The sequence below is a fragment of the Pipistrellus kuhlii genome, unplaced genomic scaffold (genome assembly GCF_014108245.1).
Source record: "Pipistrellus kuhlii isolate mPipKuh1 unplaced genomic scaffold, mPipKuh1.p scaffold_m20_p_1, whole genome shotgun sequence".
Lineage (NCBI taxonomy): Eukaryota > Metazoa > Chordata > Mammalia > Chiroptera > Vespertilionidae > Pipistrellus > Pipistrellus kuhlii.
Genome location: NW_023425404.1, coordinates 164,120,592 through 164,136,085, shown reverse-complemented (window position 1 = coordinate 164,136,085; position 15,494 = coordinate 164,120,592). Strand labels below are relative to the sequence as shown.

General features: G+C 34.2%; 1 protein-coding gene across 17 annotated transcripts in view; it reads left to right on the top strand.

The window, feature by feature from the left end:
- Positions 1–15,494, top strand: part of ADGRL3 (adhesion G protein-coupled receptor L3) — a 762,953-nt gene that overhangs the window by 410,564 nt on the left and 336,895 nt on the right. For all 17 annotated transcript variants that reach the window (XM_045572137.1, XM_036415171.2, XM_045572109.1 and 14 more), the window contains exon 6: positions 6,344–6,453. In XM_045572137.1, the coding sequence (XP_045428093.1) occupies positions 6,344–6,453 (110 nt within the window). The remainder of the gene's footprint in view (positions 1–6,343; positions 6,454–15,494) is intronic.

Sequence of the window (15,494 nt, the reverse complement as noted above, 5' to 3'; positions counted from 1 at the left end):
CCTCCGCTGGTGAAACCAGTTGAGTGGAAGTTATTCCCTTTGTGGGTTGCTTTAGGCAGGAGCACAGTCACTGGCTCATTTTGGCCAATTCTATGTAAGTGTCTTACTTTCTGCTGAGTGTTTCATGTGTAGCATATCCCTACTCTGAAAATCAGACACAAGATAGGGACTTTACATTTTCTGGACTTTATCTTCTTTGTGTAACACCTGCAGATACAGTGGCCATCTTAGAACCATGCGACAGAGTTCAGGAGAATTTCATAGACTCAAAATCATCACCATGACCTCGTTAATTACTGGATTTACCAACGTGAATCAACCCGTCTTCCAAATTTTAATTGTGAGATAATAGAACCCTTATTTTCAGCCACTTTAATTGCATTTGCTGTTTCTTGGCAGCCAAATCGTTCTGAAACAAATAGAAGTCTTTGCAGTTTCTCCTGTTTTTATTGCTTTCTGGTGATGCCATAAATCAAGGCAGACAGGATGCATGCTTGAGATGAGTCTCTGTCTGAAGTCATGAATGGACTTAATTCAGCAGAGCCAGCCCCAGAAGCACCGGTGTCAGAAGTGAGAGAAGCATCTAAGAGGAGAGGGACTGGGAGGGTGGTTGGTCTCAGCAGTGGCTCCTGTGGGCTTTCTTTCAGTTTCTTATGAGCACCTTGTCTGCTACACATACTCACAAAGCATGGAGACAGCTGAAATTATTTTTATGTAATATGTGCTTCTTCCAAAATCTATGTATAAGGACAGAGTTAGGCACAAATATTTATTTCTTTTTGCTGTGTATTCCTGCTCTTGAAGTCTGTGTATATAAAGTCTGTGTATACTTGTGTGTGCATGCCGGCACATGTACGTGCACACACAAAGCTTTATCAGTTTGATTTCATTTAGAATTTTATTAAAAGCAAATATGTGGAAGCTAGAGGCATTTTCCCCCATCTCCTATGTTGTTTCCTTTATGGACTTTGATTTTAATTTACTTCAGTAGCCAACATTAGTAAAATTCCTTTTTCTTTCCAATTCTCTTTCTCATGGTTTGATTCTGGTTCTTTTTATTTTTCTCATACATAAATAACTTGATTTGTAAATAGCACATATTAATATGACAAAACACACACACACACACACACACACACACACACACACACACACCCCACAAAATGACTCATTTTGACATCCTTCTTCTCCATGCTGTCATACAGATAAGAGAAAAGAGAGACTTTTTTTTTTTTGTTTTTTTTTTTGTAGCTCAGAGAAGAGAGACTCCCTTGCAGCATTCTCAGGAAGTATAAGACCATCTCTGGTTTAAGTACATAAACAAGTAGTCCTGGAAAATAGATCCAAATATTAATATCCTGGCTAACTCTCAATGAAGTGGATGTTATCTTCACTTAAGAAGAATATGTACATGTAGTATATATACATACAAAACATTGTTCCTTTTTAGTCTTAGATGAAAACAAGCAATACCTCTGTTTGCTACACTTTCAGATAATGGATATACAAGATCTGATTTATTTGGTTAACCATACATGCAGGTAAAGAATGTTTAGCTATGAAATGCCACAAATAGGTGGTAATAAACTAATGCAGTTGCAATTCCAGTTATCTTTAAAGGAAAGGTTTTTCTTAATTCTAGAAAGCCTTTGTTATGGCGTGCAACTACAACTAGAAGAATACAGCTTAGAAATTACTGACATAGAAATGCTTTATCAAGCAATGTTTATGAACATGTTAATTTTAAAAGCATATTTCCATTTATTTTGGATGCCTGCTTCTGAGTAGTACTCATGTGTCTGCCTTAGCTAATCATTTTATTTTTGGAACGAGCTTCATGAATATTCTTTGTATGTTGACTGATGATTATGATAATTTGTTTTATAAAATATTACCCAGAGATTATGTGCAATATTTGGAAATTGGACTTCTTTGCAGTATTACCACATTTTCAAACATATATCTATATTTTTCAGAATATTACCAAGTAAATTTGAGAAATTCCAGGAATAAGCCCTTAAGTTCATAAAATTGTAAATTAAGAACTATAGAACTGAGCATTATATTGTGATCAAATAAGACAAATATATAATGCCTTTTAGCCAAAAAATATTTGAAACATTTATTTGTAATATACTGTAAAAGTTAAATATGTAAACGGTGGTCTCTGCATCTTTTTAATAAAACTGTATGTTATGAAGGCATTAAACGCCTTAGCCATGTTTCACTGCAATGACATGCATTTTACTCTGTAAGACTTTTCCAAGATGACCAATTCAGGAGACACACTTTCAATATGTATTTTTGCTCAAGTACTTGTAGAAGACGGAATAATGCCCCCGCCCAATAATATCAGCACCCTAATTCCTATAAGCTGGGAATGTTACTGAATATAGCTAAAGGAACTTCGCATATGTGATCAAGTTAAGGGTCTGGAGATGGGAAGGTTATCTTGCTTTGGAAGTGGGCCTTCAATATAATCATGAGGGTCCATTTAAGAGGCAGACAAGAGATAAGAAGATTAGAGGAGAAAGGCAGGGATGTCACATCACTATCAGGGTTAGACAAGGTGAGGTGATGTGGGGCCACAAGCCAAGGAATGAGGAGGCATTGCTCTAGAAGCTGGAACTAAACAAAGAAATGTCATTCTCCCCAGATCCTCCATATGGAACCAATCCTGTCCACACCTTGCTCTTAGCGATATAAGATTAATTTTGGAGTTCTGCTTCCAGACCAATAAGACAGTATATCTGCATTGTTTTAAGTCACAAAGTTTGTGGCATTTTGTTTCAGAAGCAAAAAGAAAACAAATACAGACCCTAGTTTCTAAATAGAATCCACCTTATTCACCACTTTGGTTGTATTTGTGCAATGACATACAAAAGACAATAGAAAATGTGAGACTTGAAGTCATTCTAGATAATCACCTTGTGCATTATAGAACTATATCCATGTTCACAATATAAGATCCTACAATAATTTATTTTATGATTTAGGATAAAAAAATATGACTTCTTATCATTTTTGTTGCTCTTCTTAAATTGCCACTTAATGCTAAGAACATTGGCTGGCGATGTTTCTAGGTATGTAGCTATGATATAAAAATGAGAGAATATTTTCATATTTTTTAGTGATGTTAGTTGTGTGTGTGTGCTTTTTTTTTAATCACTTAGTTTTCTTCCCATTTGGGATGTAGATTTCTTTATGAAGAAAATATTCATGTTCTACCATGATATACAATAGTTGCCTTATTCTCCCCAGGCTTCTAAGCCCTAACGATTGCAGTAGGCTTCAAAGTGCTGGGCAGTAGAATAGGTAAAATAAGAAAAGTACTATATTGTCTTGAGGAGGAAAAGAGAATTGTTCTTTTGATTGGCATGGAGCAAAATGCTATTGTTATTCACACGTACATGTATGTGTGTCTTTTCATTGCTACATGCCTTCCAGAGAATTAAAAACACCTAGTTACCTTAAACCATTTTCAGATTTTAAACATGAATGTGTTGTGATGGTGGTTTCTTTTTTTTTTTTTTTTTTTTTTTTTCATCATTAGATATCTTTAAAACTTTTTCTTGTTAGATCATAATGACTTTTTCTTATATGGTTCAAACACTGCTTTATCGTGCTAGATGCTTTGAATTACTTGGGATATTAAATGTCTTTTTTGTTTTTTTTTTCTTTACACATGCTTTTATATAAATGTCATTTGATAGGTGCTAATGTAAATTTATATACCTAATTGTGCTAACAAAAAGACACAAACCGTCTTTGTTTTATTGCACTATTATATCTTATCATTACCATGATTGTCAATGAGTCCTATCTAATAAAAGAGCAATATGCAAATTGACCATACATCTGTTACCTCTACAAGCCACACCCACCAGCCAATCAGGAAATTAACCCAGCCGAGATGGCTGCTGCCACAGAGGGAGCAGGAGGCTTGGGTTTCCCTGGCAATGGAGAAAACCAAGCTTTCTGCCTGCCCTGGATTGCCTTGGCCTCTGCTTAAGGCTACAAAGTTTCAGTAATAGAAGATAAATAAATCCAAGATAACAGGGCCTCTGCTTGAGTCACCAGGGGGTGTGGCTGGCCTGCAAACCACCGTAGGTCCCTCACTCAGGTAGTCCCACGCCTTAAGGGAACACATATCCTGATCCTGGACACCCTTCAGGGCAAACCAGCTGGCCCCCACTTGTGCACCAGGCCTCTATCCTATCTAATAAAAGAGTAATATGCAGATTGACCATCACTCCAACACACAAGATGGATGCCCCCAAAGATCCTGCCCCAATGTGGACACAACATGGCCACTACAAGATGGCCACCAAGGAAGGGAAGTAGGGAGGGACCAGGGCTGCAAGGGAGGGGAGTTGTGGGCAATCAGGCAAGCAGGGGAGGGCAGTTGGGAGGGACCAGGCCAACAAGGGAGAGCAGTTGGGAGCAATCAACCCTGCAAGGGAAGGCAGTTAGGGGTAACCAGGCCTGCAAGGTAAGGCAGTTAGAGGCAAACAAGCTGGCAGGGGAGCAGTTAGGCTTCATTCAGGCTGGCAGCAGAGTGGTTAAGGTGTAATCAGGCTGGCAGGCAGAAGTGGTTAGGGGCAATCTGGAAGGCAGGCAGGCGAGCAGTTGGGAGCCAGCAGTCCTGGATTGTGAGAGGGAAGTCCGACTGCCCATTTAGGATGGGATTGGGCCTAAATGGGCATTTGGACATCCCTGGAGGGGTCTCAGATTGGAGAGGGTGCTGGCTGGGCTGAGGGATACCCCTTCTTTGTGCACAAATTTTGTGCACTGGGCCTCTAGTTAGTTAGTAAAATTATATAGGTTTCAAGTGTTCGACTCTATAATATATCATCTATAGACTGCATTATGTGTTTATACCCAAAGTCAAGTCTCTTTCCATATATTTAACTGCCTTTATCCTTTTTTCTTCCTCCCTATCCCTTCCCTCTGGTAACCAACATACTGTTGTCTGTATCTTTTTTTTTTTTCTTTTTTTAATTTCTTGCTTTCAGTTTTATTTCCCACATACAAGTAAAATAATATGGTTCTTGATTTTTTTGTCTGACTTATTCCAGTTAGCATGATATTCTCAAGGTTCGTCCATGCTGTTGCAAGTGGCAGTGTTTCATCCTTCCTACGACTGAGTAGTATCCCACTGTGTAGTATATGTACCACCTCTTCTTTAGCCAATCATCTATTGAAGGGCATGTTGGTTGTTTCTAGGCCTCTTAGCCACTGTAAATAATGCTGCAATGAATATAGGGGTGCATGTGTCTTTCCAAATAAATGCCATCACATTTTTCAGAAGAAGGGTTTATGGGTCATATGGTGACTTTATTCTTAATTTTTTTGAGGAACCTCCATACTGTTTTCCATAGTGGCTGTAACAGTTTAAATTTTCACCTGTGTGAATAAGGGTTTCTTTTGTCCACTTCATTGGCTATTAGGGAAATGCAAATCAAAACTACAAAGAGATACAACCTCACTCCTGTTAGAATGACTTTTATCCACAATACAAGTAATAACAAGTGTTGGAGAGGTTGTGGAATATTCATTCTTAAAAATGGATTTACCTATCCAGTTATTATATTCATTTTTATAAATAAAAGTTTTAGATATATTTAAATATTAACTTGGTACTTTTTTTAGATTTGGCCAAAAGCTTTTTCAACACCATATTTTCATTGCCTTTAAAATTATTGTCATGATAATCGTTAAACTTACTTTACAGCTAACAGAACTCTGTGGTTATATTTTCTTAATTTGATTTTGTAATGGGAGGGTGTCTTTCCTACTAAATAAGTATCATTATCTGTCTTCACATTGGTGATATACGATGGACCAGTGAATTTTGTTCATGTAGTATTTAGCTTCTAACTCATACTGTGTTTAGGCAAATATTAAATGAGTTAATATGAGAAAACTGATCTAATTGATTTTATCTCTAGTTTTAAAGAATTTCCTTAATAAATCTATTATAAAATCCTAAGTTGATAAAAATCTTCATTTAAATATGTGTAAGAGGAACCAATTTAAAATTAGTATTGATTTTGCCGAAACCGGTTTGGCTCAGTGGTGGAGCGTCGGTCTGCGGACTGAAAAGTCCCTGGTTCGATTCTGGTCAGGGGCATGTACATTGGTTGCCGGCACATCCCCGGTGGGGGGTGTGCAGGAGGCAGCTGGCCGATGTTTCTCTCTCATCGATGTTTCTGGCTCTCTATCTCTCTCCCTTCCTCTCCATAAAAAGTCAATAAAATATATTAAAAATAAAATTAGTATTGATTTTAATAAGGGTTTAACTTTGCCTAGGCACTTATGTCTTCTTTTCTTTTGACTTCAGGTGCAATAACAGAACCCAGTGTGCAGTCGTGGCAGGTCCTGACGTTTTTCCAGACCCCTGTCCGGGAACCTATAAGTACCTTGAAGTGCAGTATGAATGTGTCCCTTACAGTATGTATATTCCTATCATTTTTTATAAAGAGAAAATAAAGTAAGTTTTGTTTTGCATGCATTGACAAAATATTCTTTATGAAAACATAATAAAACAATTACATAAATTATGTGGAAAATATGTAATTTTAATTTTTTAGGACCATAACCCCTTTCCACCATTGGAAGAATTAGATGTTGCTTACATGATCCTGTAGCTTTTAATTTTGACTATACACTTCTGTACATTGGTATCTATTCTAAAACTCTTAATGTAAGAATATGAAACATTTAGATGAAAGTTGAAAAGTGTTATGCCACTACTGTATTCCTTCAGGTCCAAGTAAAAGGTAGTGAAAATAAATAATAATATCATCATGTATATAGTGGTATAGAAATTGATAAATTTGAATTTGATGGAAACAATTATAGCTAAGCTTCCCATATTGTCAGTATTTCAAGAATAAAAATATATTTATCAAGTGGGAGCATACTAAAAAGAAAATACTCGGACTATTTGAACTAAAGCACTCTTCAGAATGTGTCTTTTATAGGCACACGATGTAGGTCTTTGCAACCTTTATGTCAGATATGGTGTATACCAACTTGTTTTTTTTCTTCAAGAATAATGAAGAATCAAACAGTCGAAAATGATACATTTTTTGACTGTTTTACTCAAGGGAATTATCCCTATTTCAAATAAACATATTTTGAGCTACTAGTTCATTATTCATAGCTTCACTAGTGAACCTCTCTCTGGAAATCCTGTATTCTCCTATTAGATATTCAGCTTATCCCAGAGGTATAAAACACCTGAGATCATAAACAAAACCTAAGTTTCAACTTCCTTTGACATCTAAGAAGAAGCCAACTATCTGGGGATCAGCCAGATGCCTGTGCCAAGAGATAGCTGTAGGCCTGCCTCGTTTCTGCTCATTTAAGAAGCAGCATATTGCTCATGAGCCGTAAGTGAGCAATTCCACCAGCAAGAAATAGGCTGAAATTTTAACATAATAATGAAAGCAATCAAGAGAAAGTTTTATTTTTTGCTTATTTATACTGCATTTGATTAGAGAAAGTGTAGTGACGTTTTATAAAGCTAATTTTCTTGTTATAAAAATGCATAAATATGTGGGTTTGATTGAAATCCCAGTTGAGGTTATGCTTCTACATTGTTCTCAGGGATCCTTCTATGGAAATAGGAGGTTCATAATGACCATTTGTTCTTCATTAGTAATCATTTAAAGAAATAATATTTGAAGTCCGTTTTAGAACTGTGGCGATTATATCTGGGTTGCAGGACGTGGTCTTTGTGAAAAACATAGAAGAGCTGTGTCAAAGGCATTTTATAAAAACATACACCTAAGGTATAGATGCACCTCATTTTTAAAAGACAGTCTTTGGCAACTTACAATGATATATGGCATCAAGCTGAAGTAGGAATGTCAAATTATATATCTTTTTTGTAATTTTTAGAAGTTGAAGAATTTTACAGCTGTCTCTTCAATTATCTGTGTTTCTTCTGAATCTCTTTGTAGATAACTACTCCAAAATCCTCTGCCAAGCTTATTCTGAAAAAAGCATCTACTAAAGTTATTTCTATAGAATTAAGAACTTGCTCATACTTGCATAAAAAAATTACTATTTATCACAGATCACTTTTTGCTCTTATAAACTACCAGATATGGACACTTTGATAGCTGAATATTTTATTTTTGTAGGTTTCTGGAAGATTGAATATTTATTGATTGTTTTAGAAGAGTATTCCTATTATATTAAAACACTTATCTGATTTTTTTTTTATTAAGTAAACATTTTTAACTTAGGTGCAACACTTGGTTAGTTTATACACCAGTTTAACTTATATAGTAGAGCATAATTGTGTTTATTTAAATTATCTTCTGTATGTGTTTTAGTGAAAAGTATAATTGGTAATTTCTTTAGTAAATTTAACTTTTTTTTTTATTAATTATCCAAAATAAAGTATAAACTATTCCAAAAACTATAGGGACTCATTTAAAAGGTAGGTTGATTTAGCAGAAAGATTACCAGAAATTAGGAAGCCTAGGTTTAGGATATGGTCTTATTACAGAACAAATTGACTAGGTCCATTAGTGTAGGTAAGCTATTAAAATTTTCTGGATCTCCCCTTATAGACCAAACCTGATCTGTAGTAAATTATGATTTTGATCAACACTATGCTCTTTTTCTTGCCTCTGGCATAAAACAGATAGGTTTTCCAGTGCTGAACTGATTCACTTATTTATAATAGCTACCATTTGAATTTACTACATGTGATTTACAACATGGGTTAAATGTTTACATACATTATTTTATTTTATTCTCATAATACCTCACTGTGTTAGGTAGGAATATCACCATTTTACCAGAGAGGAAACTGAGGCTCCATTGGATAAGTGGCTATATTTTGGAAAATATAGAATAGCTAGAAAATGGCAGAGCCACAATTTGACTTGTCATTAATAACTGTTCTTAAGGACCCAGCTGTAGTTCTCCTCATAGATTTTTTCTTTATATTTTCATGAATTATGAAATCTCATTCAATATTTAATTCATAATTTCCATCAGTAAAATAATGGAGCATGGTGTAAGCAAATGATTTAAAGACCCAGGTCCAGTTCTTACTTTATTTACTTTTAAGAGGTTTGTATGTCTTAAAGCAGATGAATCACTGTAAACTTCAATTTTATACAAATACCTAATGAAGCTTTCTGATTTAAACTAGTTTGTGCCATGAAAATGCTACCCACTGTTTAGAATAAGGCTTTTACCAAAGTAGCAAATTAAGAAGTTGTTTAAATTACCTGAATCATAAGAAAAAATCCTGTACCTAATATATTTATTAAAATACCCCTAGTGTAGCCTTTGCCAGTGTTCCTCAGTTGGTTGAACATAGTCCTGTGTACTGAAAGATTGCTGGTTTGATTCCCGCGCAGGGCATATGCCAAGATTTCAGGCTCAGTACCCTGTAGAGGGCGTGCAGTAGGTAGCTGATTGATGTTTCACTCTCATATCAATGTTTCTCTCTCTGTCTTCCCCTTCCTCTCTCTAAAAACCAATAAAAATATTTTAAAATCCCTATTGTATTATTAGAATAAAAACTTCAGTCTTAAGATTTATGAATATTTGAGCATATTCTATTTAAACAACTGAATAAACAAATAAAGTTAAGTTCTATTTCTTAAACAATTCACTAATTCCAAGTTTCATTTTGAATTGTAGACAAAACTTCATGTATTTAGTGATATATTTAATATTTATGAATATTTTTAATATTGGAATGTGGAAATATATTGATATTTTCTTCCTTTATACATACTCTTTGTGTGCATTTCCATGGTAATACTAATTTTTAAGGGAATAGTTTTTCATGGAAAATAAATAAAACTTTGAAATATAGAAATGCAGGGAAAAAACTAAAATATGTTGGGAAACATATCAATATTAATGATACGGAAGCATATAAGAGGTAAAAATTCAACAACTTCTTTGTATTACCCAATAAAATAAAGTTAACAATGCTAAAGGTAAGCCTGCAATAATTTTTGCACAGATTTTTGTCAGTAAGTAGGTTCATAATTTAACAATGGCAGTTTTAGAAGCTAAGACTGAATCAAACAAACGGAATGACTTTTGTTTTTATTGAAATCATTTTTTATTTTTCAATTACAGTTGACAATACAATATGATATTAGTTCCAGGTATACACCTTAGTGATTTGACTTCATATAACTTACTAAGTTATCAGTATGACTTTTTAAAAAATATATTGATAGAAAAGAAGCTAAGAAAAATTAGTGATGGTAAACAATTTTGTGAGGCGACCTGCTGGGAGTGTTTTGTACTCAAGTTTTTGCCATCACTGTAGTTATTCTCTTCTGTCCTTAGTTTTTCCTCTTGTCTGTACTGTCTTGTTTGTGTTCACAGATACCCTGTTTGTGACCAAATTTGTGACAGACAAATCAATATTTTTCTCTGTTCCTGTCACACCTTAGTTCCAGTGTGACTTTTATAGCCTTTGCGTTTTCTTTGAGGTTTGACTTTTCTCCTTAGCGGTATTTTCTCCCTGGGAGATGACCCAGATATTCCAGAGGTTAAACCTCAGCATTTACCAATGTCACATTTTTGCTCTATCTTCCTTCTCACCCCACCCGCCATGCTTTCTGGGGTGATTTGGGATTGAAATCATGGCATCTTCAAGTAGAGCTTCCTTCATTTAGCCAGTTTACAGGGATGAATTGTGTTAGGGAGAAAATAATAGAACAACTAACCACCTACTTAGGATATTTCTGAGCAAGGCATCTTCACTTTGTATCCTGCTGACAATTTGTCTTTCTTCCAAGGCATACAATTTCACGCACATTAAACTCAAAAAGTGCTTGTCTTTTCTCACAATCTAGTCTTTCTCTTCAGTTCTTTGTTTCTTCCTTTCAGAAATACAAAGCACATATTACTTATTCTAATAACCTTCTGTCATGGTGGATTTTCTGCTGAAATGGAGGGAGGAAGCATACAATTTTGAGCGCATATTAGAAATGAGTGTTTGATTAAACCAATATTATGTTGTAGCACTTAAAGACTTTCTAAAGACATTACATTAACCATCTGAAGACATGTAAAATAAGTATTAGAAAATTAATATTTACAAATAATTATGTAATATTTTAGTTTAGTTTTTAACTATAAGAAAAATACATTACACTTTTAGCATTTAAAACAAACATTTTAACTATTTAATAATAAATAACTACATTTTTGCAAATAATAGTCTACAGAGTGTATATTTTTTAATGTATGTATAATTTGGTCCCTATTCTATAAATAAGTAATTACATATTTTAAAACTCATTGTGCTGAAATGAACCCATATGTTTAATTTTTAAAAGATCACAGAAATGTCAAGATGTATTCTGATTCCCAATATACTGAAATACCTTTTTCAGTTTCTGACATATAGAAAACATTAAAACGCATCTATTGAATGATGGAAAGAAAAAAGAAATTTAGTTAAATTGCTCCAGAAGTAATATATGCATTGCTAAAATTATAAATATAAGAAATTCTTTCCTACAAACACCACCTTATTACTCCAAAAGGGAGATCTGTGATAAAAATATAGATTACATATATTTTATTTTCTCAAAATTGCTTGGTGATTGTGATTATATCCCTCACTACTAGTAACCAATTTTTTTTTCATAGTCTTCTACATGCCTCCATATAATATACCAAGTTTTAGCTTCAAGCATTAATCCTTCCATAAGAAGAGTGCCAGTTACCTGAATTCTCTTTTTTTAGAAAAATTTTAACAAGAGGAACAGTATTTTTTTCTCCCTTTTCTCTCCCATCAGTTTCGCTCTATGTCATATAGTTTCTCCCTACTTCACAGTGTCATCTACCTACCAGATAATCCATATAGCTCTTACAAATGTATCAGTGATTACTTAGTATTAATTTAAACATTGTCTGTATGCCCAAAATATTATATATTCATAAAAGTTGCTATCATCGCTTTAGAATCCAGGAAGAATAGTGCTTAAATCTGATATCTCTTAAGGGGCTGGTCTTTTTAAAGCTCAGTCATACATCCAATTTTCCAAGTCCATACTCATCTCACTATGTTTCTGTAGGCTCTGTGATCACTTACACTTCCCCATCTGCAATCCCTTTGGACCTGACCTGCTGGTACTGATAATTGCATGAATCACACCCAAACTTGCCATGGAGTTTGGCCATTTTGTCTTTTACTTTCTTCTAGAATTATCTTTTAGTATTAGTTTATTTACCTCAAGCCCCATTTCTCCCCATAAACAGCAATAGATCAGGAGGTGTTAATCTCCTCAAATGTATCCTCAAATGGTAGACCCTGGCCATGTCATTTATTTTAGTCAACAAATAATAGTTGGACCCCTGCTCTATTAATCTTCATAAACTATCTTTAGGCACTCACAGTATAATTAATTATAAAGCAATTGAAACCCATCTTTTAAACATTTTATAGTTAGAGAACATGAGACCTAGAATAAATGAAATAGTCCATGATTATATAGTTAAAACTCATTCTTAATTGCTGGTTGAGTTGTCTTTCCATCATGCTACATTGTTTCTTTGAATCTCAATGCTGTTTTTTTCTGTCTAGAGATAGAAAGAGTGATTAATGATTAAGACTTAACTCTCAAACATATAAAATATTATAATATATTCTCTTTAATTGAAATTTGGCATTCAAACATTTTGTTTTCATTAAAATTCTTACAGGAAAAAAAAAAGTCAGGATTCAAAACGATGCTTGTGTGAGGTCTTTGTTTGCCTTCAATCCTATAATTAATGCAATTAATGATTATATATATTGAGATATCAAAAAACCCACAACTTTCTCAATATTCTGAAAGAGTCATCTTTTTGTGTATGTGTTTAGATTTAATCCTCCTGGCCATTTCTCATAAATTAAATTCAAAAGCACCAGTAAGTAAACCATTTTAGAGAACATAGGATATGCAGTTTGCTTTTATGCTCTTTAGATGCTAACCATTTATTTTTGGAAGCCTTCATATATGCATTCAGATTTCTGTGGCAGAGTTTTTCTGATCTCAGTTTTTGGAACAGCTTGAAATAAGCACAGTACTCAGTAACATTGATTTTTCAGGTTCCAAAACAGTTTGCAGTTAAAACTCAAACAAAAAAACAAGCAACTTGTGGAATTATGGAAAGAAAACTTAATCTCTCCAAAAAGCAGAACATAACATTTGCTTTACTGTGATTTTCCTAGACTCGATCTCTCCCCTGTTCCCCTTACTCTTAGAGAACTCTTCCAAGTTAAGTTTACCAAGATAACAGGGAAGGCTTAGAAGGAATATAGCATTCTCATTTGTTGAAAACAGAATACATTAATTTTTCCAAGAAGACTTTGTCCCCATCCTCCTTCCTGGATTCATTATGCTTGTTTATTGATTGTGTGTATAACTCTTAGCCAGTTACTTATGTATGTCAGAGTCTAACAAAGCTTGTTTCTTATGACAGTGCTTTGATCTTATCCTTTTCGGTTACTCACCGAGAACTATTCATTCAGATTCATCAAGATTAACTTTAAAAAAATGCCTAACTAGTAAAAAAATATTTATTGAGGCAAAGCTGTAAGAACTCCTCATTTTACTATATCATGCATTTGCTATGGTCATAATAAATGGGTTCAAATCGATCAAACCATTAAACCTCAGAGGGAAGGTAGGGGAGGGTGGGGGTAAAGGGGAGAGATCAACCAAAGGACTTACATGCATGAATATAAGCCTAACCAATGGACACAGACAACAGGGAGGTGAAGGCATGAGGGGGAGGTATGGGGAGTAATGAGGGAATAAGGACACATATGAAACACCATAATCAATAAAGAAATTTTTAAAAAATCAGAAATTTAAAGCAAAAAGAAAAGAAAGGGTTCACATACAGCTCAGGCCTCATAAATTATGAATGACTGCTCTGCAAAAGATGGCAGGGGTTACTCTTCTTAAGAATGAGTGATAAGTGTAAAGCAAGAAACATGATGCTATGCTGTGTTTTTAGAACTTGGCAATCCTTGCTATTTCTCAATATTTGCCTACATTTGTGATTAGCACTGATTCTGATACAAAATTCAAGATTTTATGATTTTATATTACCTGATGAAAATTTATCTGCTGCTGCTTCTTAGAGGTGTCAAATGATATTTTCTAAGATATTGAAATATATTATTTACTCTCAGGCAGTAGCTTGAACACAGTAGGAGCTGTTCCTTAAAAATCCTGTTACCATTTGTTCTAAAACCAACCTATAACAGCCATTTTATTTTACCTAAGTAGTATAAAGCCAGGACCTTCTTTTCCTTCTTCATAGGCAATACGATGAAGATCCATGTTATTTTCTAGAAAAATCCAAATGAATCTAATATTTTAAAAATGTTAGTTTATCCCTTCAATGCTAGCACTAACTTCAAACTGTTTTTACATATTCAACTAAATAATATACACAACAGAATTAAAATAGTTTCTAGCTCACATTAATGCTTAATAGAATTTACTATTATTGTTTAAATGTTTTCTACATGTAATTAGTATTTATTTAGCTTATTGTTGAAAATGCTAAATCATAAAATTCTGAAAACCAAGTCATACATAATATTTTACAATCCTTATTTAAGCTCCTGATATATTCTGGATGTGTTTTTAAGAGTTAAAATTCTGGCATTGAACAGTATTCTTTTGGTAGATTATAGACTTTTTACAGAAACTGAGATCTAATTTTATATTAGTGATAGTTGCCAGGTAATGATTTGAGGGAAATTAATCATTAAACAGTTAGAAGCTCATTCTCTGATTGGAGTGGAAACTGGAGTGACTTAGAAGCTGATGTCCCAGGAAATAGCTGATTGAGAAATAATATATTGGGGTGTTTAATAAAAATAGACTATAAGTCCAATACTTGACGTTCTTCCTCTTTCTCAAAATCAAAAATGAAAGAGAAATTGCTAAAGAAAATTGGGAACTTCTTTTCTAATAGTAGATACTAGTCTCTGAACAAGTTCTGAGTGTTAAAGCTGTGCTTAATATTTTGTATATGCCATTTTGTTCCCTCAGAAAAATAAGGAAGTAAAAAAATATAAATTAAGTCTTCAGCTTGTCCAAGTCTGCACTCTTGGTTAGATGCGTGGGAAGGGGAGATAGGGGAAGTGGAATACAAGTCCCTTTGATTCATGTGATTTTACTTTTTTCATTCTGCTAAAGAAAGCAGTTAAAAATGTCATCTTGTCTGAGAAAGGCTGACATCTATCTTTTGTAAAATATTTACTGCCCTCTAGTCTGGTACCTATAGAGTGAAGTTGTATGTGCTAGATTTAGCTTGACTTCAGAATAATTTTTATCAAGAGATAAGGATGGGCCCTGATGGGTATGGCTCAGTTGGGTAGGTGTCATCCAGTGCACAAAAAAGTTGTCTGTTCCATTCTAGGTCCTGGCACATGCTCAGGTTCCACACTCAATCCCCAGTAGGGGGCGTGCAGTAGGCAGTCA